The sequence below is a fragment of the Pleurodeles waltl genome, chromosome 10 (assembly GCF_031143425.1).
Source record: "Pleurodeles waltl isolate 20211129_DDA chromosome 10, aPleWal1.hap1.20221129, whole genome shotgun sequence".
Lineage (NCBI taxonomy): Eukaryota > Metazoa > Chordata > Amphibia > Caudata > Salamandridae > Pleurodeles > Pleurodeles waltl.
In genome coordinates this window covers 967,731,776-967,757,932 of record NC_090449.1, presented here as the reverse complement: position 1 = coordinate 967,757,932, position 26,157 = coordinate 967,731,776, and the positions used below count along the sequence as shown (strand labels likewise).

Below are 26,157 nucleotides of genomic sequence, written 5' to 3'. Positions count from 1 at the left end.
CTATGGACTTATTAATAAATCAAATATGCCAATCATGCATAAGCCAATTACATACACATTTTGTAAAGGAGCACTTGCACTTTACCACTGGTTAGCAGTGGTAAAGTGTCCAGAGTAACAAAAACAGTAAAATCAGAGTACAGCACACATCAACAACCTGGGGAACAGAGGCAAAACGTTAAGGGGGACCACGCCAAGGATGAAAAGTCTAACAAGCACCATGGAATAGGTCCACAGGTGCCCTCCTCAAGCCCCAGGAACACCCCCACTCACACCAGAGGGACACCGGAGGATGGGGACCCGATCCCAGATAAGTAGGGTAAGTATAGGTAAGTTTTTTTTTTTAAGTGCCATCTGGGGCCCAACTTGGGGCCCCCTGCATGGCACAGGGTGAAATGGCCATGCCCAGGGGACACTGGTCCCCTGAGCTGGCCATTGGGGTGGTGGGAACTCCTGTCTTTTCTAAGACATTCATGTGGTATGGATGGTTTTGCACCAAAAAATTATGCTAGTCTGGTTAGAGTCATCTTTTTTTAATCTAACCAGCCTAACATCATTTTTTGGTGCACAACCCCCTTCTCCCATACCACCAGTCCCACCCGCCTAACGTCAATATTTTTTTTACACTAGTCCACCCTTTGCACCGGCTTGCGCCATTCCATAAATATGGCACCCAGCTGGTGCTCAGGAATGACGCAACTTGGTACGGTCCTATTAAAAACCTTACTTTCCATTGATTAAGAGGTACATTTATATAAGAAATAGCATAATTCCTAATATAGAAAAAACATTTTACTCTTGAGAAAAATGTTGACAAGTAAGAAAACACTAGAATATAAAAATTATAAGATGTTCTAGAACTTTATTTACTACAACATTAAAAATCTCGATATAAACACCACTGAAAGGTGGGTAATGTATGCCCAATAATTAAAAACACATTTGTATATCAAAAATATGTCAATAATTTTGCAAACATATCTAATAAAACATTCATTCTAAACTTACCATTTTAAGGCAAGGTTGCCTTTAATGGTAAACAAAGAGTACTGTTGACATAATGCAGTATAAGTGCATTGAAGTTTCCTAAACTGGGTGATTGGTAGTTTTCATTCGTGCACTATCTCAAGCCTTTTTTTGTTTACAGACCTTTACATTAAAAATTTATATCTTGTGTATCGTTTCCCAAATGTAATCCTGCTTCCTGTGAGGCAGAGTGCTTGTGTATAACAAGTGCCCACTACGTGCCCATGAATGAGGCTCCTAAATGCTTTGTATGTCATAAGCAATTAAGCCCTCAATGGAAAATCCTAAATAAAAAGACACTTTCTCAATGCTTCTGCCACTTCTAAGTTGGCCTAAATAAACAGGTCGCACAGGGATCTTGATCTTTTCATCACTGCCACATTCCACATAGACAAGATCATTTTCTGTTCTGCCTGTAAGCCGAAGCAAACGTTTTTCAACATCTTTATCTCTCCATATCTCACCAGTTTGCCACAGAGAATATAAATCCCGTGCAGGCAAATTGCTGAAAACCTGATCAATCTTACCTTTGTGAATAAACCTATTTAATTCTCTACCTTTTCCGAGGTAGAAATGTGCGATTGGCTGCTTAGACCTGCACATATGATCGTAGTGCTTTTTAAATAAATTCTTCATTGAATAAACATATTTCTCCAGCAACATAGAATCATCATCTAATGGGTTCTGCTGTGTGGAGGGCCAGAACAGTAATGAGGCAAGAAAATATGGTTCGGAATATCTATGATCAGTCCCAACTAGCCCAAGAACTTCTCTTAGGTGTTTTTTCAGCACTGTGATTTTACATACTTTATTTGAACTAGGATTAATGCAGTTGAGTATAATGTTTGCAATTACAAAATTTTGTTTATCTCTCGAAATGTTTTTGTCTGTTGTTTGCTGAAGCAAAAATTCATATTTGTTAACAATATCTTCTATTTTGTTTTTATCTTTTTCATGACCATTGAGATATTCCAACAGCCCAGCAAACCTGTCAGCTTTAGAAGCTTCCAGGTCTGCCCTGTATTGTACAATTTGCAAGACTGTGCTGTTCTTCCGATTGACTGGCTTGCTTCCTAACAAGGAACAATTTAAAAACATATGTGTGTATTTTTTGAAAAAATCTGAAACCTTCTTACGTATTTTTATCTCAGCACTTTCTCTTAAGATATTTCTTGGTTTAAAATGAACGAAATAGTCATCAAAGAAGTCAAATGATTTTTTCATGTTAAATTTTAGGTTATTTAGGAAATGATGGTATTCCTTGAGTACTTCAAGATATGCAGTGTCACTACCCTCGTTGTTGTCTCTTGGCAAATCACAACTTCCTGACAAATACCGTATCATGTGTGCTGTTGATAGGCTATCACTTTTGTGGAAACAAGGCACTAACTCTAGAATAGATATAATGTATTGACACACTTCTATCTGCCCTAGGAAACCAGCTGTATTATACATCTCATATTTCCTTTTATTCTTTTGGTTTTGCCACTCATCCCTTAGGTTCTCTTTTTTCTCAGTTTGTTCTTGAGATTCCTTGAATGCTTCTGAGGCAGACACAGCAATGTCAAGAAGATTCTTTAGTTCCTCACCTGTTATAGTCGTCTTTTTTACATTATCATCCATCCAGCACTTTAATTGAGCTTTATAAGCCTGACCTAGAGTGTCAGATAAGAAGGAGTTATCTGGTGCTATCTTTTTTGCTTTCTTAGCATACCCTATTGCTTTTGAAAAGTTTTTTTCTCTGATGTACAGATGCCTTGCTAAGGCCTGCGTGATAAAAGGGTTTTGTTTGAATATGTCTGTCCCCTTAACTAAAACATTTTCAACCTCACTGGTTCCTTCTTCTTCTTGTATGGCTTCAATTAAGGGAGAAAACAAGGTGTCTGCATCATCCCCATGTTCCTTCCGCTGTCTAGTGACTAGCATAGACTGCAAATTTTGGAGGAATGGGTCTCTTCCGATTCCTATTTTATGAAACATGCATTCCTTTTCCAGCAATTGTAGCATAATTGTACTTTTATTTAGGTGATATGTTAATCTTAATTCTTCAAGGCACTGATCTGCAATCAGCTGATGAATTAAGCGCAAACCTTGGTATCTACCATAGTCCTCTACATCAATGGATATCAAAATGCAATAGTAAGGATCCATTTTATCTTCTACACTTTCATTGCCCCAGTAACACTTTTTATCAGTAATTCCTAGAAACTCTGCACATTGTGATAATGAGATAGTGGAACCTTTCACATATGAATTCAATAGTGCTAGGTAAGAAATTAGTCTAGCTTCCTTGCTCTCTTTGTTCAGACCTTTCAGCGTGTTTCGTACCATCTTGTGTATGTACTGCTTATCAAAATTACTTTTCATGATCATGAAAGAATAAAAATGTTCAGGACGTTGATGATTCACCTCAATTTCTTTCAATTTGTTGGCAAATGCACGTTGTTCTTGCTGAGACAATACATTAGTCAAAGCAACACTATTTGTGCTATAGTTCTTTGAGCTTGAGTCAGGATTCTGTGATCTCATGCAGTTAAGAATGATAACCACTGGTTTCTCATATCTGATATATTTGTCTGCTGCAGCTGCTTGAATTGAGTTTTGCAAAATGTAGACGTTCTCATCCTCTTCCAAATCATCAACAAGGAGTAGCACTGGAAAGTAATCTGATGGCTTGCTAAAGCTGTAGGTGGCTAAGTGTGTGATTTGCCTTCCAATTTCAGCAAAGTCAGCTGTTTGGTTTTTTAAGATAGCACATCGGAATTTCTTTTTTAAATCCCAAAGTAAATGCTTGCATAAAGTAGTGCCCCCACAGCCGGGATGGTGGTACAAAGTAATGATTTTGACACACATTTGTTTTTCAAACCGAGACCATGACATGATTAAGTCTTCTAGTATCTCATAACTATCCCTTTTTATGAATGGGACTGAATGATGTTTTGCAGAAAAGTAGAAGTTCCACCAGGTGACATTTCCACCCCTATAGAAACGTTCTTCTTCTGTTTTCTTAAACGCACAGAACTGTTCTTGATCTTTTTCAATTTCAGTGTCTTCACATTCATTTTCACAGAGAATTTCCAGAGCTGCCATGACATCTTCATCCTTTCTTTGTAGAAGAGATGAAGAACTGCCAGTAGAGGGCAAAAAACGGTGAGATGTTTTTCTAACAGATTTTAATTTCAGGATTGTGCCATTTATCTCTTCGAGGCTTAAGTTACAAATACATCTTTCTGAAATGTCGTAATTGGACTGCAGGTCTTTCCACCTTTGGCCAGTTTGTTCATTTTCACAAAGGCACAATATGTCATTGGTCCCATTGAGTTCTTCATAAAAGGCACGGAAGATGTCAATGATAGGATCCATGGGATCATTAATTTCAGATAGCATTAGGAAAACAACCAAAAACCTTCCCCTTTCCATGATATCTTTGCGTGAAAAAAAAGAGATAAGCTTTTTGACCTCTGCAGCCCGTTCTTTTCGCCATAACATTGGTTCTAAAGGTTTATAATCTTCAGAGTCAAGATCTGTCCTGCCATTGCAGAAGATCCAACTGGTCTGCTGATAAAGCTTCAGTTTTTCTATTTTGTCAGTGGTCGATTCATCAACATCTTGGAACTGACTGGGAAAATGAAGATTTGCTGCTCTTTCTTCTCTGTATGATTTACAAACACCATTCATTTCAGACTCAGGGTCGAATTCAAAAACAGCAAACCACTGTATTACTTTTAAAAAATTCAGGTGTGATATTAAATTTAGATGGCATTTATTTGACACTAAAATATACCACTTGTAGTAAGAGTTATCCAGCTTGTCTCTATTACCAGTAATCATGCGAACAAGCTTAAGACCTTCCTCTTCCTTTATTTTTTTACTTTGTCTTATTTCATCTTCAGCTTTTTTCCGGCATTTATCTAAAGATTCTCGATTAGCAATGTATCGTTTATAGTCTGCTCCTTTTCGCATGATATTTGCAAAAATATCCTTCGAACTAGCTCCCTCGCGAACAAAACAACACATTTCTTCACTTTTTTTGTACTCTCGTTTTGATTCTGATTTTGATTCTTTTGGGATCTGTTGACATGTAAAGAATGTTTTTCCTTGAATTACGAAGTATTTTGGAACCACATCTACTTCTATAACAAATCTATTTGATGGGATGTCATTCTTTTTTAACACCTCTACAAATCTTGGTGCACGAATACATTTTTTTGCATCCTCAAGTTGGCTTTGATTTTCACACTTTACATCAAAATAGTACATTAACATTTGATTGAACCAGTCGATGATTAACCCTTTGTTCTCAAGTTCCACTCCAACAATTTCCCCATGTGGTTTGTCCCTAACCCCAAAATGGATAGTTCCATTAGTCCGTGAATTCATACAAGCAGCAGCAAACCTAAAGGTTTCATTGCAAAATTTAATCTTGATATCATCTTCTGTGGCATTACAAGTGTTGGTAAAAAGTTTGAACTCGTGCACAGGGTCAATATGGTTTAGTGGTCCTGTTTCTGGTGTAAATATTATGTGATGCTCTATGTAGCGTTTGCTGCTATGAAAGTCATCGAAAGGATATGGCATGCAGGTTGGCATCTGAGGCTGATCACTGCAAAGAGTTTTGGATACAAAGGTTTCCTCTTTCAGTTTACATAGGTTGGACTCTGTTACATCGGTTTTCCCAGAAGAATCAGTGGTGTCTTGTGTAGTGCCTGTGAAAGAGTCAGCTTGTGTCTCACAATGTTTAGCCTTTTTTTTTTTTTTTTTCGTTGATTTCACTTCTGATTCTTTAATGTTTTGGAAGTTCTCACCAGACCCTTGTCCGCCAGCTGCACTTACAGTTTTGCATGTTATAGAGTGTAGTTCCTTAAACTTCTGTGTAATTTTTTTGGCTGGTCCAAGAGGTATGCCCATCTGTTTCAAATCAGGGCTGTCCATAAGTTTTAAGTATTCACCATTTACTTCCTCATTGTAAAGAATTTCACTATACTTTTCATCCATTGACAGTGTCTGAGTCATCCATTTTCTTACATGTTCCTTTGTCCATTCATCAGCATTTGCGGGTAGACCGTCGTGTAGACTCATCGTGGATGTAATATCAATGTTTAGATGTGTTTCATTTCAGTAGCCACCTTTTGACAAAAAATACATGGTTACACAATTTAGAATATAATTGAGAATGTTTAAATGTGTTAACTGAGTAGTAAGAGACTAATTAGTACAAAAAAGGACATTAAAAAATCAAACAACACAAAGCAATGGGCACAACAGATGGATACATAAATGTCAATCTGGAAGCAGAACATCATGCTTTTTCCATTACCTATGCTATACACAAAGGTAACTTACACTTGTGAGTAATATACACATGTAAATTACTTACGGTTTTCTGTATATTTGATACTTCACAAAATCTGAGTGTAAAGTTACTCAAAAGTTTGGTCTTACATGTCACCCCTCCCTGAAAAAGGGGCTGGGGCCAAATTTAGAACTGTAATTTAATATTGCCTAAAAGAGACAGTATTAAGTCCAACATCACACATGACAAACCACTGGTTCTGCAACACCCTCTACAGAAAATAATGGAAACATGGACTTCAAATTAAACCCCAGAGAAATAATGTTTAATTGCAATAAAACATTTTAAAAAGTTTAAGTATAAATAAATGCAATTTCCTGTTAAAGAGTATAGCAAAATAAAACGTTTAATATTTATTTACCAACTGTTTTAACAAACGTTTTAAATTTTTACATTTTTGTAACATTGCATTTTGTTAAAATGTTAATTAAACTACTTTTAATTTGCTCTATGCATCACTTTTAAAAATTATTCATGCATAATAAAAAATAATTTTGAGTCTTCTAGGTGTATTTTTTACATGTGGGGCAGCACAGTGGGGGTACATTCCAATTTTGTCTCACTTGCCATACTAAATGGCTGAAGTATTTGGGCACACCATCAGCTGGCACCAGAAAAATCTCCCTAACCTAGACATTTATAAAAAGGAGGCACATAGTGGAATCCAGTTTGGTGTGCCTTGTGTAGATCCCTGAATATGTTCTTACCCACAACACACTGCAAACCTAAAACTGTGCCTTCAGTCACACATTTTCCAAATGTTTATGTGAGGACAATTCCTAAATCTGCACAGATTCACAAAATAAATTCTATTCAGTGTTCCCATATTTCTCCTGATAAAACCACTGCCCTAATTGTGTTGCTTTGTTAGCGACGTGGCAAAACAGATCTCAAAATGCAACATGGAGACATGAACATTTCCTGTGAAAAAGCATAAGCGGATTTTACAATGGGATAGCTGTGGTACTTTGGCCCATGCTCAGTCGCCACCCAAGTGCCAAGTTAATGAGGTCTCAGGTTTGACCTATTACTGTTGGGGGCTGTAGGCCTCACCACATGATGAGATAGTTGTACCGTACACATTTTATGGACAAGAAAAGTATACTCTGATTGTCTACATCTTTCTAAATGTAGAAGTGAGGTGGAGTGAAGTGAAGTGGAGCTTGGGATTTAAAGAGACCATGACCTCTTATGCTTTAAAATAAAGGGAGATTTAACAAACATAATAAAGCCTGTAGTTTTCCCTAATGAGTCATTACCCATGTTATCAAATAATAGGAGCAGCATTACATGGGAACAATTAGCTAAAAAAAAAGTTATTCCATCAGTTGGGAAGACGGAGGCCCTCATTACGAGTCTGGCGGTCCTAGGACTGCCAGACTTGCGGTGGCGGTCCAACAGCCACATTATGACCGTGGCGAAAGCGCTGCGGGCCGACCGCCGGCACTGCCACTTTTTAATCGGATGACAGCCTGGCAGTGCCAGCAGTCTTAATCCGCCAGCGCAGCGCTGCAAGCAGCGTTGCTCTGGGGATTACGACTCCCGAGTCCGCCAGCTTTTGCATAATGGTTCTACTGCCATGCAAAGACTGGAGGAGACGAGGTGCTGGAGGCCCCACTCGGGGCCCAGCACTGCCCATGCACTTTTCATGGGCAGTGCAGATGCCCTCATGGATAGCCCTGTTGCACTTTTCACTACCTGAATTACAGGCAGTGAAAAGAGTGACAGGTGCTGTTGCACCCGATGCACCGCAACATTGCTGCCATTGTGGGTAGTTTCTCGCTGCCCAGTTGGAAACTCATAATAGAGCCAGTGGGTGAAAGACTGAAGTGGCAGTCTTCTGACCTAATGAGTCCGTCCGCCAAACTCATAATGAGGCCCGAGTCCCTCCTAGCTCTGAATGTCATTTTTTCAGAAAACATTAATTACTTGAATCAATTATACTAAGATTTAAACACACCTTTTTGAAGTGGTTGTTAGACTTGACATCCTTGGTGTGATTTCCTCTGTTTTTTTACTTTTACTTCCTGTGTTTTTGTCTGTGTGCTGATTTGGTACTTTGGGCCTTTACCACTGCTGACCAGTGCTAAAGTGCAATCGCTCTCTGTGTAAACTGTATTTGTAATTAGCTTTTCAGTGATTGGCATTTTTGATTTACTAGTAAGTCCCTAGTACAGTGCACTAGAGGTGCCCAGGACCTGTAAATTAAAGGCTATTATTGGGCCTGCAGCACTGATTGTGCCACCCACATGGGAAGCCCTGTAAACATGGCTCAGACCTGCCACTGCAGTGTCTGTGTGTGTAGTTTTAAACTGCCAGGCCCAAACCGTCCCTTTTTGTACATGTAAAGCATCCCTAAGTTAGGCTCTAGGTAGCCCCATGGGCAGGCTGCAGTGTATATTAAAGGTATGACATATGCATGTCCTGATAGTCAAATACTGCCAAATTTTGTTTTCACTATTGCAAGGCCTATCTCGCTCACAAGTTAACATGGGAAATCCCATTAAATATATTTTAAGTGCAGTTTCCTATTGGAAGCAGATAGAGATGTGGAGTTTGGGGTCTCTGAACTCACAATTTCAAAATATATCTTTTGGTAAAGTTGGATTTTAGATTGCTAATTTGAAAACTCCACTTCTAGAAAGTGGGCATTTTCTTGCTTAACCATTCTGTGCCTCTGACTGTCTGTGGTATCAACGTCTGGGTCAGACTGACAGTTGGGCTGTTTGTGAATTCCCACTAGACAGTGACACAATGGGAGCAGGGGTGTAGTCTGCATATCCTGATGAGTCTCCTGAGCTAGAGTGGAGAGGGAGGAGCTGACACTTACACCTGAAAGGGCTGTGCCTGTCCTCACACCATGCAGTCTCCAACCACCTGGGTTGTGTCTGGGGCCAGGCCTGGGCAAGTCAGGATCTTGTCAACAACAGAGACTTTCCATTAAAATGTGTCTACTTCAAATGCAGAAATGAGTATAACTAGTGGACACAAAACCCCAGAATTTTAGATTACTTCTGGATCAAGAAGAACCTCTGCCAAGAAGAAGAGCTTAAGAGTGTCCCCATTTCTAACAGCAGTCAACTAAAAGAAAACTCACAAAAGAACTAGCAAGAGACAGATGGTTCGACAAAGTTTGTTGTAAGAGCAGACATGGTATATATTTATATTTATGGAAAAAGAGAAGAATACTGAGACATGAATACAAACAGCAACAAAGAAAAAGGAGTATCGATATAGAAATTGTGAAGTATTATGGGAGGTAATACAGTTGAGGGACTCTGAAATGTTTTTGAGGTTTATAGCAAGTGGATCATCTGAACAAGAGAGATGGGCAGAAAGTGTTATTTAATGTGCAGTCTGCTATGCATACCTTGCAGCATATTATGAAAAGAATGGTCAAAACATTTTATAGTTGAGAACGCTGTATATTCTTTTGTTACTATTGATATCACTCCGTCACTGTGACCAATACTTAAAGATAAGAGGTGCAATAGAGAAACAAAAAAGCAAAAGGTCAAAGGTTGTGACTATTATGCATCAAACCTAACATACTGTTTAATTATCATGGGGGCACCTACATTAAAAAACACATTTTTCCTCTTCAACCAGAAGGTCCGGTTATGTGGAACATTCCGAGATTACACCAACCTTAAAAAAGGGGATAGAACCCTACCACCATATTATTATACCAAATCTCTTTTGAGAATATAGACAAAACATTTTGTCAGATTATGGTAAAACAGTGGGCTACAATGAGTGGAGAATGATGAGATTTGATCACCATACCAGTCACCAACACACCTTCCAAGCCTTGAAAAAAAAATGAACAGATCAGTCTTTGAATATTTATGTACTTTTACCAAGAGCCATTTTTTCACCTAAAAACTGCTTTGAACACTATAATTTATCTTTTGCTTACCCTAGGCAATTTGGAAAATGAACTATTAAATTGCCTAAATATTGTGCAGGAAAGCCATACTGCTCAGATTAGAGGTGACAGTTGCTTGGAAAAGAATTAGTGATTTTCACATAGCCAGAGATGATGTCAGTATGCCTATTCGCCCACCTCCATTTATTTTATGGGTAAATGATATACTTAATTTCCTCTGTGGAAATAAAATAAGTAAGCAATGCTAGGACTGCTTTGCAATTATTTCCTGATGATATGTTCCCAAAAGCCAAAAACAGGGACTACCTTACACAAGGGTGTTAAACCTATTTGAACAAATTAGGTTGTAGGGGCCCAAGGAGCTTGCAAATGTTCACAATGGCATACTAAGTGCTTAGCATGGCCACATTGGTCATAGTGAAGGACTTTTATTATAGAAACATGCAGAGGTAGAGACTATGGCCCTCATTACAACCCTGGTGGTCGGTGTTGAAGCGGCGGTAGTACTGCCAACAGGCCGGCGGTAAAGAAAATGGGATTTAGACCATGGAGGTTACCGCCATCCAAATCCGCCACTTTAACACACCGACCACCAGGGTGGTAACGGCCGCTGGGCTTGAGACTTCAGTCTCCAGCCCAGCGGCCACTACAATCCCACCCTCGGGATTACAACCTGGCCTACCGCCATAGTTTTCGTGCCACATTTACCGCCACGAAAACCATGGCAGTAGGCACTATCAGTGCCAGGGAATTTCTTCCCTGGCACTGATATGGGTCTCCCCCTGCCCCCTCCCCAGAGTCCTCCCCACCCGCCCCCTCCCTCTCCTGCCCCCAGCATATATACACACCCACACGCGCGCCCATATACACACATGCACACACCCACCACCACCCATGCATGCACACATACATACATACCCACACACAGCAACACACACCAACATACCGTGTCACACACATGCATTCACAAAACACAACACTCACAATTGCTCATTCACGCATGCATTCAATGCGACTCACACCTGCATGCACACATTCCATAACTTACACCCCCTACATACACACAACACCCCACACCCCCCTCTCCGGTCGGAGAACCCAACTTACCTGCTTACAGGGGGTCCTCCAGCTGGAGACGGTCCACCAACAAAACACTGCCAGGCCGTATCCTTGGCCATGATACAGTCGGCGGTGTTTTGCTGGCGTGGCGCAACTGCTGTCAGCAGCACCGCCTTACCGCTGTCCACTGCCATGACTGTCGGTAAACAGCTGGTAGCCACGGTGGCGGTATGTTGGCGGCCGCCGCCGTGGCGGTAGGCGGTCAATACCGCCAATGTTGAAATGAGGGCCTATATTTTATGCTGTTTGACACCAGAAGGCATGAAAGTACAAAATCAGATGTCTTCCGATTTCAGTTTCTTGCTGGCCCGGTTTCTAATGAAAAACAAATATTTCTTTTAATGGTATTTTATCAGTTATGATCCCTTTTTAGATGAAAACCGTTTATAGTCCAGTGCTTGGTCAGGAAGTTGAAAGGTTCTGGGATACTGAGCAACGACAAACAAGCTTTGCCAAAGTCACCAGGTTTTGGCTCTTAAAGGCTGATTTATTGGCTTTGCTAATGCATTTTTATTTGCTGTTTGCAGGCCAATGCATACACAATTACATATGTGCAGGCGTAGCTGGCAACTTTGTGATGACTCCTTTATTTCTCATAATGAATGTACACATGTAATCATATAGCACATATGGTGATGAATACCAGCCACTTTGTTGTTTTAATTTACCCTTCTAACATGGTGGATGTAAATAATGTGCACTTGAACATCAAAGTTGTTGTGCTAGTAGCACTTTGCAGCTGCAGTGCCCTCGTAAATGATAAAGCAAGTTTCCTCATTTTGCAAATTAAATGCATTTAAATGAAAAGTTAAATTTTTTATATTGAATAATGCACGCAAAAATTTGTATCAGGTAATCACACTTAGGGCCTCATTACGAGTTTGGTGGTCTGTCGATCTCTATGGTGGTGGTGGCGATCTGACCGCCATTGAGTTGGTGGTCCGACTGCCAGGTCACGAGTCACGCAGGACTATGGAGCAAAGACCTCTACAGTCGCGCCGGCACCACCAGGCAGCACAAACAGGCTAGTGGAGCCTGTGTTGCTGCTGGAGGTTACACACCCCCAATGTGACAGTGGCAGTCCAACCACCATGTCCCAGCAGGCAGAAACGGACAGTATAAAAGGAGACACTCACCTGCAGGCAGCCCCACATGTCCGCTGCCGCCATGGAGCACATCACACACATCCTGCCGCTGTTGTTGATCATTGAAGGAGCACAAAATCAACGATGCAGTAGATGCAACTGAACGTTAGTACACACACCTACCTGTGTCATTACACTAAACAACAGATCGTTCCACCATTGTCCACATCATTTTAGGGTCACACTAAGGGCACATAGTGCATGTCTCATTATGTACACAGTCGCATTCATATATAAAGATGGACACATTCACGGTCACAATACGCCCTCTTTGGGTAGGTCAATTACACTGCATTGCAGCAGTACACAAAAACACATGTCCACTCATCTCATGCACAGGGATAGTGAAGGCTACACAGCATTGTCTCACACAGCAACAACAACACACCAACATCACATATACAAATACAACTCACACATTCACATTCCTCCAAAGACATTGGTTGTTGTCACACACCTATGTATGGATGTGTCATAGAACCCAAACAGCACTCCCATTAAACAACAATGCAATGGACAGACACATTACCCACATCACAGCAAAATGGAAGGACAATGGCATGCACAATAGATAGACTAACAAATGTACAAAGCTCACTATGCTAACAATACCTGCATAGTAGGGGTGGGGCATCAGGAACAGGCAGGAAAGGAGGCTGCACTGGGGCACATATCACTTTGCACATGCTCCTTAAACAGCATGTGCACAGGAATGGCCCTACAAGTGCCTCAGGGACAAACAATACTAGATACAAATGACATGCCAATCTGCACAATGCGGAAGTGCAAGGCAACAATGCGCATACAACCCCAACTGCATGTGACATACCTCTACAGGAACTAGCTGCAAGGTACACACAAATAAATGGACTCATGGACAGTGAAATTCAAACAGAGGTACCACAACTGAACACATTCCATGTCTGCACAAGCAAAGCTCAAGATGACACACATCAGATTAACACATAATCCATATCAGGGGGACAAGTATAACACCATACATGTCACATGGACAACACAAGATGAAATACTTACATAACAAACAGTACACAATGCCATGACACCACCACTGCTATTACAGCCACATATCTCCACACTCAACATACCCCCTTGCATTGGGGAAGACCAGCACTGCAAGGAAGTCAGATAATACAAACAAAAGAAAATGGAGCATCAAGCAGGCTGAAACACACACAACTGTAGGCACACAACACAAATTAATTAGGAACAACATTATGGTAAAGGAATTGCATGGCAAATGTGTACCCAACATAACAACCAAACCTTTGGGTTTATTAATGTGAAATCTTCAAAGTCTGAGACCACTGCCCAGTCCATAGTCCAGTGCACAGGCACATCATGGTGCCCTCACTTGACTCCTAACTGCTATGGAACTTCCACAGGAAGGGGCATCAAAGGAGCAGGCAGGCACCCCAGGGATCATCCTTAGAGGTGGGTAGGTCAGATTTGGGAGGTGGGTTTGGTCTGTGGCTTCGGAGGGTTGGTCTGCTTTTTGGTGAGGGGTGGGCTACCCCTGGTGGGAGAGGTATGGGTGATTGCAGGGGAGGCCTTGAAAGTGGAAGGGAGGGGCTGGCAGATGAGTGGGGGCCTCTTGGGTTAGGTATGGAGAATGGTCAAGGTCAAACAAAAAACTTTCTGAGAGACAGAAGGGGTCAGAATTTGGAGGTCGAGGGAGTGGTTGCTGAGTTGGTGTGGATGTTGTGAGTGCATGCTTCTGTGAGGTATGCTTGTGTTTGGTGGGTGTTTAGTGGGTGAGTGCATTTATGTGTCTTGGGGGACTGGGAGGTAGAGGTTCTGGGGGATGGAGTGGTGGATATGTGTTTGTCGGTTGGGGTGGTGACTGCAGGTATGCTGGATGTGGTGGATGTCTGCGTGTCTGTAGTTGTAGTGTCTGCAGGTATGTGCTGGTGGTGAATGTCTGAAGGACTGCGGGGGTGGTATCCATGGGTATAATGGGTGTAGTGAGTGTGTCACTAACTGTTGGGCGGTGCCTGTGAGTATGCTGGATGTTGTGTGTAATGCTGGAGGTGGTGGTGGGTGTCTAGGGAAGTGGTGACTGTTTTTGTGTCTGTGGGTGTCCACTGTTTGCTTGTGGGACGGTGTGTTTTGTGGTTCTTGTGTTTGTGTGTGCTCCTCTTGTGTGTTGATGTGGATGTGTGCAAATCTGTCTGTGTGCCTTGGGTAGGTAGGGGAAGGGGGGATTTGGATTGGGAAGAGGAAGGTGTAGCGGAACGGAAGGTCGGGGTGACCGGCTGCCAACAGTGAGGAGGCAGAGTCTCAAAATATCTCTCTAGGCCAGCCATTGCACTGTGAATGCCTTTGCAGGAATGCATTGGTCTGTTGTAGCGGAGTTGTCAATCCCTGGATGGCATTCACAATGGCTGACTGACCCACAGAGATACTCTACTAGAGGTCAATAGCCTCCATATAGGGGTAACAGTTGCTCGGTGGAGGTGCCTGTGGCAAAGGAGATGCCCATCCTCCACAGCCAACTGGGTGGGGAGCAACAGGGATGGCGATGTTAGAACCGGGGTGGTAGACAAGTATGGTAAAGGAGGATGCCCTGATGTGTCCGCCATCACTAGGGAGTGTCCACTGGAGGAAGAATCTGATGATGATGCTGATGATGTCCTGGTCTCCCCTGTGGAACTCTCCTCGCCCCCCAGGCCACTGGGTCCCTCTATGTCTATGGTGTGTTGACCCAAGGTCCTGTGGCCCAATGCTTCTCCACTCATCTGTGCCCCAGCTTCTTTGCCTGGTGGTGCAGATGCTGCAAATACAAAGAGAAACAGGGCCATCACACTTGAACAACAGCTCTGATTAGCATACATTACCATGATGTCAAGTAGGCCCCAGCAAAAAACTCCACCTAAGTGGCCCATACATGTGCCATACCAGATGCATGCATGCCATACAAACTGTCAACAGTTGCCCAAAGGAAAATCTGGATCTCCGACAAGTAGAATTGCATGGCTGGAGTTGTGCAATCACCAAACCCATTCAACAAGTAGGAGATACCATCACCCTCAAACTTTGCCCCATGGAGCAGACCTCAGTCACCTGTTGGCATACAATAGTAGGTCAATGCCAAATGCATTTCCACAGATCCCTCACAAGGTCATGCACACATCTAACTGTCACATATACAATGGCCCAACAATGTGAAATGATGCTACAAAATCATGCCATGTTGATTACAAAAGTACAATAGCCTGGAGAAGGTGACATGGAAATACCTATGTCACACTGGAAACATATCAACAATTCACACTTCACCAAGAGATATTTGTCCCAAAATAGTCATTGAGGTAGTATTAATGTTACTCAGATAGGCCACACATGTGGCATGGAAACGGACACTGTAGACATCATGTGCAATATGGCAGGGATAGATGTCGCCAAAATACACAACACAATGATTCAGCAAGGATAAGGGTAACCTCCACTAATGTATGGCACTCCTTATAATGACATACTCTGAGTTTATCAGTGGGAAGCATTAGTTCCTTGCATACTGGAGAGGCCCTGAGATTTTCAAGCAATTGTTGAAGGCCCTCAACATGTTGCCCAATGGGACACTACATCCCTGTCTCCATTTTGGTCCTACAAACCCAGATGTCTGTGGATGAATAGATGTACCAAAACACGTGATTCCAACATTACTCCGAGTCACTCCTTGATGCTAGCCAACAGTCAGGGCACATACCTTACCCATTACACATGTGTAGTGCGCTTTTCCAAATGATGCCACAGCAAGGTCATAGATATTCACAGTGTGGCCCTATATTCTAGGCCTACCTGCCATGTCCCTGTTTGCCACTGCAGATGTACATGCCAAATGGCATGCAATGATGGGTGAGGTATGTGTGAGCCAGTAAACAATGGTGACACACTCCTGTATGTGGCACAACATGACATGTTTCCCCATTGTAAAATGTACTATTCTGCAAACAGTTTGCCATGCACATATAGGTGCGGGAATACAGACATCATCCCATCAACATAAGTGGACCAAAAAGAGAAAGGGGCACATGGTGACATGTAGGCACAAGGAATGCTGACAACAGTGACGGAACATAAATCATGTCAATGGACATTCCCCACTTATCAAGGGAAAGTATTGATCATAGCCGCATTCAAAGAACAATGTAAGCCGTCACATGTATGTTGGGCATCTTCACATTACAGACTGCAGTGAGGCACCATCATATGCTGAAGCCAACTAGCTTCTGGGAGGCAGATGCATAAATACACATTTACCCAGACACATGGCAGCGGACAGTGATCCATTACCTACTTACCTTTGGCCTGGAACATTTAGGAGCAGTGGTCTTTTGAATAGAAATTCCACACGTTACAAACAGTCCTAGGTTTCCTGGGCAAATATGCAAGGCACATCAGTATGCACCACATAACATGTCTACACAATCACTTATCTACTGTGTGACACATGGCTTATCCCTAATTATGCAGGGGAGCTGTCAGGATCAAACTCAATCACTTGGCAATGGGACAGGGAGAACTATGCCCTGTACTCACCCCCTTGTGGCTGCTGTGCTGTTCTAAAATGCCTGTTAGGCTCCGGATAGGCCAATGCCAGAATGCAGGCCATGGGGGGTCATGGTTCGACAGGCACCCAGTCCACGTTGGGAGGACATCCCCAGATGGACCTCTGTGATCTTCTGGGCCCAGAGACTCAGGTCCTCCCCCCTTTTTCTGAGATGGGTGCTCCGCCAGCTGTGGACCCCCAGGGTCTGCACATTTTTGGCAATGGTTCTCCGCAATCCCTTCTTTTGATGGGTGTTGGCCTGCATGGATGCAAAGGCAAATCAAGAGATCATGATCACAAGGCTCATCACAAATGGTTGAGTCACATACATGTCAGTAACATCAATCTAGAACTTTCCTATTTGTCAATACTCCCCCAGTGTGACACATAAGTACAGGAACATGACTTCAGACATGAATGTCTACATCTGGTCTACAGACTAATCCACTACCCTGCTCAGGCCCTACAATGATTAAGTAATTTTACTAACATCATGTCAGCCATGCTCTAGCAACCTGACTGAGATGTGAGCGACTATGAGACACATCACACCTCTGTGGCTTCTGGAGGGTAAACTCCTTATCCCTGAATGTATCAACACATTCACACTGCATACAGTCCCTAGAGGCAGCTTCCAGAGTACAAACTCCAACATTACAAATGGGTAACAATGAAGGGACTGGCATGGTAGGTACAGAAACTGACTTCCCTGTCCATGTGTGGGCATGTGAACTACCAAATGCAGACTCATGCCACTTCAGGGGGTTGGGTTTTGCGGTGTGTACCTGTACCACAGAAAACTCCTTTGGACATATGTGTCCATTCTACAGAGATGGCATCCAACAAACATGTGTTGTACAGTTTCTATGTGACCAAACTACTGAGTAACATATCATGGCCTCCCAAAACTCAACACAATGTCTGCACTGTGGGACTATCATTAATGCAATAAACCTATGCAATTACAAATATGACCTGTGGGAAGGTGATAACAGGGATGTTGGAGTAATGGACCTGTATTGAGTCAAAGACGCACATTGACAATGATGCTAAGTGCACATATAAACTAGCCTAATGAATTACCTCTGTACCCATCCCTAACCTGATACTGCCCACATGGCAGGATCTTCTGGGGTACCGGGAGTGGGCACAGTGCCACAATTACATAAATACAGTGACTCTACTCTAGCCTAGACTAGGACCCATACTGGGAGATACATTTATCAGGCCCTGGTCTCTACAGGCTGAGCAGACTGAACCTACATGACACTCCATTCCCATCACTTCCATGAATGACAGTACATCATGTAGTCAACAGCAATTTGGCATGTGGTGTGTGTGGCAACCTGAAGGACAGAGTGAGTCATGATATGCCTTCCAAACAACATTTTAGCATTGGCAGATGTGTTTAGAAATCTCAGTGGCACCATACACATTACTCTCAACTGACTCATACAACATGCATACTCAGCTCTTGCTATCACACACATACATGTTGTCTGCAATTTGCAACCATCATGAAGAAGTAGATGTCAGTAGATTGCAGTAATGTCTCCTCACCTACTTATGTGCATCCAACACAAGGAGGATCTAGGAACCCAAAAACTCACACAACACAATGTGATTAAACAGTACATATGGCACTGTCCACCAATACCTGCACATTGTCCATTACATTGATGCCACACAGCCTGCAACAACAGGTACCTGTGTATTCAATCCCGCACACATGGCCACATTCTAGCCTGTGAGAAGGGAAAGGATGGTAAAGTTCAGAGAAAACTGGGCACATCAGGTCCTTACCTGCTCCTTTGGTGCACAATAGAACTGTCCATACAGGGGTAAGACCTCATCTACTATCCTCTTCTGCTCCTCTGGAGAGAAGGCATGGGCCATATCATCTGCTGGACGTGGCATGATTGCTCCCAAAGGAGGCACACAACTGCTTGGATCTTGGAGGTCTTGCAGGCAGCAGTGTCAGGAGTCAAGTGAGGGAGGCTGCAGAACATGGTATTCACGTCCGCCACATATGCGGTTATCACTGCCGGCGGACACAGCCATTGACATGCAATTGCCACTGACAACAATATTATCCTATGGCTGTGCCCGCCGAGGTTGCAACCGCCTATTGCCATGATGACTTCCGCCAGCAGTCGCAGGCAGTTCCTAATGCCCAGTGGAGTAGGTCAGGCAGCTGCCATTTTAGGGGCCTGAAATTTGGTACTGGACTTCACAAACTGCTTCACACCTCCGAAAATGATGTTTTGAGCTCACAAACATACTTATTCTGTCTTGTCATAGAGGCCCTACTAGTCAAACACTACTGTAGTATGTTGTAGGGCACAGATGGCATTTCACTGTGGGGCACAGTACACCCCCACCAACTGTCATTTTTGCAGTCAGGATAATCAGACATTTTTCTAGGGGCAATTGTGATGCACGTTTGAGTTTGGTCCAGATACATGTTGTGAACAAATGTGTGGAAAACCATCGGGGTCACATATGACCCCAGTGTTCTTTGCAGTTGTGATGTGTCCTGGTTGCCATGTCTATCCCTCTTGAAATGCCTTGTCACACGATATAATTGACATGTATCATGTATGTTGTTGTGGACACAATGACTAATTTCATAACTCATGTCTTGTCATACATAGGTACCCAAGGAGAGGGAGGATGCAACAACCACCTATCTACCGTCCACTGCCAGACCTTCAGACCATTGAAGAACGCCACATAATACTCCTGTATCATCCGAATAGGCAAACAATAGTAGACCTGCGTCACCAGTTGGTGCCAGATCTGATGCCAGCTATTAGTTTTCCAATCAGCATACCACCAGTTGTACAAGTCATGTCAGTATTGCACTTCCTAGCTACAAGGCCCTTCTAACATACAGTGGCCCTGTCAGCTGGCATGTCCCAACCTATGTTCAGTCTGGTGTATGTCCTCTCAGCAATGTTGAAACACCTGGACAGCTACATCCAGTTTCACTAGCATCAGGATTAAGCCCATGTGAAGGCTGACTTTTATGGTTTTGCACATATCCCACATGTTGTCGGGCCACTGATGACACACATGTTGGCTTGGTGCCAATGAACAAGTATACCACAACAGAAAGAACTTCCACTCCATCAACATGCAAGTCTTCTGTATGGCAGATCTATATATTTCACAGGTCTGTCTGTGCCCGTTATCCAGGTTCAGTCCATGATTCCTTCATAATGCAGAACAGCACTATACACCAGCTGATGTCACAACTGTACCCAGAAAGGGCCTGGCTGGTTAGTAAGTCACATTTGTTCTGTTTGTGTGAGTACAATGTCATGTGCTACAATCCTGAAAAGAAGGACTCATTGTTGCACATGTGCCCCATTCATTAATAGGAGACTCAGCATATTCAAACCATTCTTGGTTGTTGATGCCAACAAAAAATCCAGCTAAGCCAGGGGAAGTCTACTTCAATGAGGCCTGGGGAAGAGCAAGAGTGGGCTTTTGGGCTCCTGAAGGCCAGATTTAGGTGTCTGGACCGGACAGGTGGAGCCCTCCTCTACTCACCCAGGAAAGTGTGTCAGATCACTGTGGCATACTGCATACTCCACAATATCGCCCTGCTGACGACTATCCCATACATCCCAGACAAGGGGCAGCTTGTAGTGCCACTGGGTGAGATTCCTGATATTCCAAGTGAGGATGACAGTGGTGAAGAGGAAGGAGATTGCTTGCGGGAAGGTCTCTTCAGTAGCTACTTTTCATGAGTGTAAGTATGTCATATGATGTAATGACTGTGGCTGTACAAAGAACTGCAATTGTTAGCATGCGTAAAGTAGATTGTTTTGGCAACAACTAGGGAGCTAATATTCTGCAATTTTCAGCCAAAGGGTTCCAGAAGGGTTAGTCTTTGACATATCCCCACCTTGATGTACCTAGTTTGTTTGTGTCAGTCTCAATGCAATGTAATTTCTTTTCCAGATGCTTGCCATATGATTTCTGTAGTAGGTATTTTTTTAAGCCAATACTCCTTGTTTTGTCTTTATACAGGTACCTTCACCATGAAATTCTCATATGGGCATTTCAGAGTTGTGACATTAGCAGATATCTGTTGCAGTTCCGACATACGAAGTGGACATGGATTGTTCCAGGGTATGTAGGCCACAGATCTGGGGTATAAGAGACATGTACCAAGACAGTTCGAACAGTGTTTGGGTGGAAGGTGAGAAGTGTACATTGGACTTGTTTAGTGTGCTGTGGTGGGCCGATTGCATCATGTGTGTTATCACGTGGGAATTAAATATGTTGACATCTTGTGCAAACAAGGCAATCACCCTTCACATAGGCTAAACACTCTTCTTGTGTGACCTGTATGTGGCTGTAGATGTGTTTTATCATTGCAGGCTGCAGTCCTGTGCCACAACACTGACATATGTTTGTGTCATACCATCAGATTCATGATCATTGGATTATGATGAACCTGTGATCAGGGACTGTTATACTGCCCTCTGTCTGTACCAGGTTTATGTTATGTTGAACTTCTTTAGTTTGGCATGTGATACGGCTCACGATGGTGACACCATTCACTTTTCTGTTTCCCTGTTCTACAGGATAATGTCTGACAAGGCCCTTCCTTCTGTGGTCTGGGGGACTGTATTTTGGTATATGTACCTTGACATAATATGAGGCAGCCATTTTTGGCTATGACAGTTCAGACATTTCAACAACCTATGTGCTGTACACTGGGATAAAATGTTTGAGGCGACCGGACACTTGTAGCAATGTGTTTGTGTGTTGGTGGTAATCGTTGTCAGGCTACTGTACCTGCAAAATATCCCTCCTTCCATTAGCATCTTGTGTCTTCCTCATTTCCTTCACATGGTCTGACATTTCGACATTGCTAAATGTGAAACAGAAGCAAGCAGACACTGGCTTTGTGATAGATGGAGTTATTGAAAATTGGTACATAAAATAATATTGGGGCATGGTTGATAAGAACAGTGAAGGGTTCAGTCATAGTGGCTGTTCCCGCATGACCCTCTGGATGTCCCCCTGCAGCTGCTTGATCTCCTGGAATTCTGCAAGTACCTGGCCCATCACACCTTGGGACTCCTGATTTTTAGATAGGTGACCCTGAGAGTCCTTGTTCTCACGGAGGTGTCCCATTTTTGTTTTTAACCACACCAAACAGACACCATTATTAAATTGTGACTTTGCACAGGTGACTGGGTAGGTGTTTTAATTTTCCCTAGGTTAGCTGGATTCCCAATCTTTCCAGACCAAGAATTAATTTACGCACTCCCTCCTGTTCTTTTAACAGTGAGGTTGAGTCCGCCCAGGTGGCATTGTCCTACCTGGGTGGGACTAGGTGGTCAAATGATGAAGCATGACACTATATAATGTGTGAGACCACCTAGTCCTTAAAGGAAAATTTCCCCATGTTTCTCCAACACTCCACAGCATCACACTGACTTCATTCTCCTAGTAAGGACTTTGAGCAGCAGATGATACAAGTGTACTCCTTGTTCACGCTCTTTGATTTATCAGTGAACCCCGTACTTCTTGGTGTGACTCCTGATAGACCTCCAAGATATGGCTGATGGTGTCCTAGCCCGGAGCATCCCCAGTGGCCTCATCCTGCTGGCCCACACCATCCCACTAAGGCACTCCCCCAGGCCTGTGCCCTTGCTAGAGGGTGCCCCCTCCAATTGGTTCCAGGACCATCATTGTCTGAATTGTGCTGCGACTCATGATCCTGGGCTGGGAGGGCACAAGATGGTAGACACTGTCCTAGAGACACATGTTGGGAGGTGAATGGCTGCTCTGATGTGAGGGAACCAGGCTGGGAGGTGTTGATGTGGCCACAGTGAGACTCACTGTTGGGGTCTAACCAGGTTGTCCAGATGGGCCAGAACCATCCCCAACATTCAGATGTCCAGGAGTGTCTTCATCACTGAGGGCTTCATTCAGGGAGATAGTGGCAGCCTCTTCCGTATGCCCTGTATGGCCAGTGGCAGCTTGACCTGTTGATGTGGAAGATACAATGTTACTTGCTGTATTGTGACATCTACCTCCAAAGCTTTTCAGTGACATTTTGCAAAGACCTTGTACATTGTTGCTTTGTAGGTGTTCCTATTGTGACAGATACCCATGCTATTGGTTATATTGACCTGACAATTGTGAAGCATGCCAATTCCATTTAAGTCAATCAGCTGCTGAAATGTGGAGGTCATTAGCACTTGGGAGGATGGGCTGAGAATGCCATCTTGCCACCAGTGTAGGCAAAACAGTGTCTAGGCAAGATGTGGATTTGACCAGTTTGAGATCTACTTGATTGTACTGCAGGCAGACCCAGGACTCTGTTGTATATCGGATTGTAGTCATCATGTAGTCAGGGCTTTGTGAATGTATCTGTTGCAATGGTTTCATCTTGGGTCAGCAGGTCAAGGTGGAGGTAGGAAGTCAGACAAGTCTGACACATCTCTGAGTTGAGGATGATCCCTACCTTGGTCCCTCCCTGGCGAGTAAACTTCAATTGAAAGTTAGCAGGCAAGGGGTTTTAGACAAGTGACCACTGTTCTGGTGTTTGGAATCACTGAAACAGTGCCTCCTCGGAGTTGCAGTAAGGTCATTCTCACTACTCCCCAATACTTTACAAATGTTATGCCCCAGGTAAGTAAACTTCACTTGAGAGTTTACTAATGATGCACTGGGGCAAGTGAACACTACGCTGGTGATTGGAGTTATAGAAACAGGGCCTTTGGGCTTTGCAGTCATGCCTCTCCTCTACTTTGATTGCCAGATAGACAAATTTGTCATTTTGTATTAGATTTTGTTACAGCTTCTTTAAGCATTAGGAAAAGGCTCATTTCATTTTAAATGTATATGTATGTATAGTTTAATATTGTAAGTTAATCTTTGTATTCTGTTATTGTGATTTTTCTTATGTTATGAGTTTTATTTGTTTATTTTATGAGATTTTAGACCGGATGTTTACGTAATGTTTTAGATATGGTACTATTTTATTCTTCTATCTATTTACTGTAACGTAATTATTGTGTGGTATTTGTGTTTTTGTCTGTACTTTTATGGCATTTGCTGAATAAAGTTTTGTGACTGACTGACTCTCCTCTACTTCCCAATACTTGACAAGTGATATCCTACCAGGTGAGTAAACTTCATTTGAGTTTAAAAAAATAAATATTTTATAGGCATTTAAAATTAGAACAAAACTGAATTTGTTGAGGGTCACATGCAAACATTATTTTTACAACAGGAGGAACTTCAAGACATCAGAAATCAGTGTTGATAAAAAAAGCAACCAAATCCGAATTCCGGTGTCATTCCCTAGAGTGACAGAAAATGCAGTGCAACATGTTGTCCCCTCAACAAGAGCCCTACTAACATTACCAACCCCTTCCCTCCAGCCTTGTGCCACTCTTCTCTGTGTGTCTCTGGATAGTTCTGTCCCCCTCAGTAGAGTGCCTGATTGCAAATAGTGCCCTTGTGTGTGAGTCAAGTAAGTATCCTAGGTTCCTTATCGTCTGTGTTGAGGACTCTATTATGGAAGTGTCTGGGGGGGTTCCTTAGGGCAGTCTACTAACTGATCCCATGCTCTAGCCCTGTCTGGTGGTCGATGGTTCCACGTAATTTCCTGGAAGAGCTCCTGTCTCTTCATCTCTGCCTAAAACAGCAAGGAGTCTCTCCATTTATCTATGCCAGGGCCCCCAGGGGACTTTAGTTCAGTGTAATTTCCCTTCCTGCTAGTATAAGGGCCAAGTCTATACATTTTGCGTTTATCTTGTGGGATCTGGGAGGGGAGAAATCTCCCAAGAGGCCAGTCAGCGGGGCAGTCATGAGCCTCCTACCCGTAACCTTAGATATACAGTGGAACACCCCCTTCCAGAATTCCGTCAGTCGGGGCAGGACCACTGTATATGGAGGAAATTCCCCCCCCCCCCACTCAAGAGAGTTGCTTGGGGGGGGATTGAGCCTCCTCCCATCATTTGAGAGTTGAGAGTTCAGTAACAGATACACTGGGGTAAGTGGACACTGGGCTGGTGATTGGAGTTACAGTAACAGGCCCTCCTGGAAGTTGCAGTCATGTCACTGTCTCTACTACACACACTATACAAATGTTATCCTCCCAGGTGAGTACACTTCAGTTGACAGTTAACAAATAAGGGTTTTTGGACAAGTGAACACTGGGCTTTTTTTTTTAAGTTGGAGGGACAGTGCCTCCTGGCATTAGCAATCATTTTACTCCCTCTACTTCATACACTTGATATATGTCATCCCCCTAAGTGAAAGTACTTCTTGTGTGAGTTTCCAAACAAACGTCTTTGGAGAAGAGGACATTGGAATGGTGGTTGAAATGACAGTAAGATAGCTTCATGGGAGTTGCAGTCATCTACACACATTATACAAATGGTTCCTCCCGGGTGAGTACACTTCAATTGAGAGTTAAGACACATGGGATTTTGGAGACAAGAACACTGGTATTATGTTTGGAGTTAGAGAAACAGTACCTCCTAGGAGTTGCAGTCAGCTCACTCTCAATACTCCCCAATACGTGACAAATTTTACCTCCCCAGGTGAGTAAACTTCATTTTGGAATTGACAAACAGTGGTCTTTGGACAGGAGAACATTATACTGGTGTTTGGATTTACAGATACAGGGCCTGCTGTGAGTTACAGGTACGTCACTCTCTCTAGTACACACACTTGACCAGTGTTCTCCCCCCTAGTGACTACACGTCAATTGAGAGTTCACTAACAGTTGTATTAGAGGAAGTGAACACTGTGTTGGTGGTTGGAGTTAGAGTAACATGGCCTGCTGGGAGTTGCAGCCATGTCACTCCCTTTACTTCCCAATACTTGATAATTGGAATCCTCACAGGTGAGTAAAATTCATTTCTGAGTTTACAAACATGGGTGCTGCTGGGTGGAGTTACAGATACTGGGCCTGCTAGGAGTTGCAGTCATGCCACTCACTCTATTACACACACTATACACGTTATCCTCCCAGGTGGGTATACCTCAATTGGGAGTTCACAAACAAAGGTAT

The 26,157-nt window shown here is 43.0% G+C and overlaps 1 protein-coding gene across 3 annotated transcripts in view; it reads right to left on the bottom strand.

Moving 5' to 3' along the window:
* Positions 1-848: 848 nt before the first annotated feature.
* The window catches only part of LOC138262072 (sterile alpha motif domain-containing protein 9-like), a 63,808-nt gene continuing 38,499 nt past the window's right edge, over positions 849-26,157 (bottom strand). For 2 of the 3 annotated variants that reach the window (XM_069211797.1, XM_069211798.1), the window contains one exon: positions 849-6,152. In XM_069211797.1, coding sequence (XP_069067898.1) covers positions 1,264-6,105 — 4,842 coding nt within the window. In that variant the 5' untranslated portion in view covers positions 6,106-6,152 and the 3' untranslated portion in view covers positions 849-1,263. Of the gene's footprint in view, positions 6,153-22,967; positions 23,114-26,157 lie in introns of all 3 variants that reach the window. The other variant, XM_069211799.1, reaches the window with a different exon arrangement.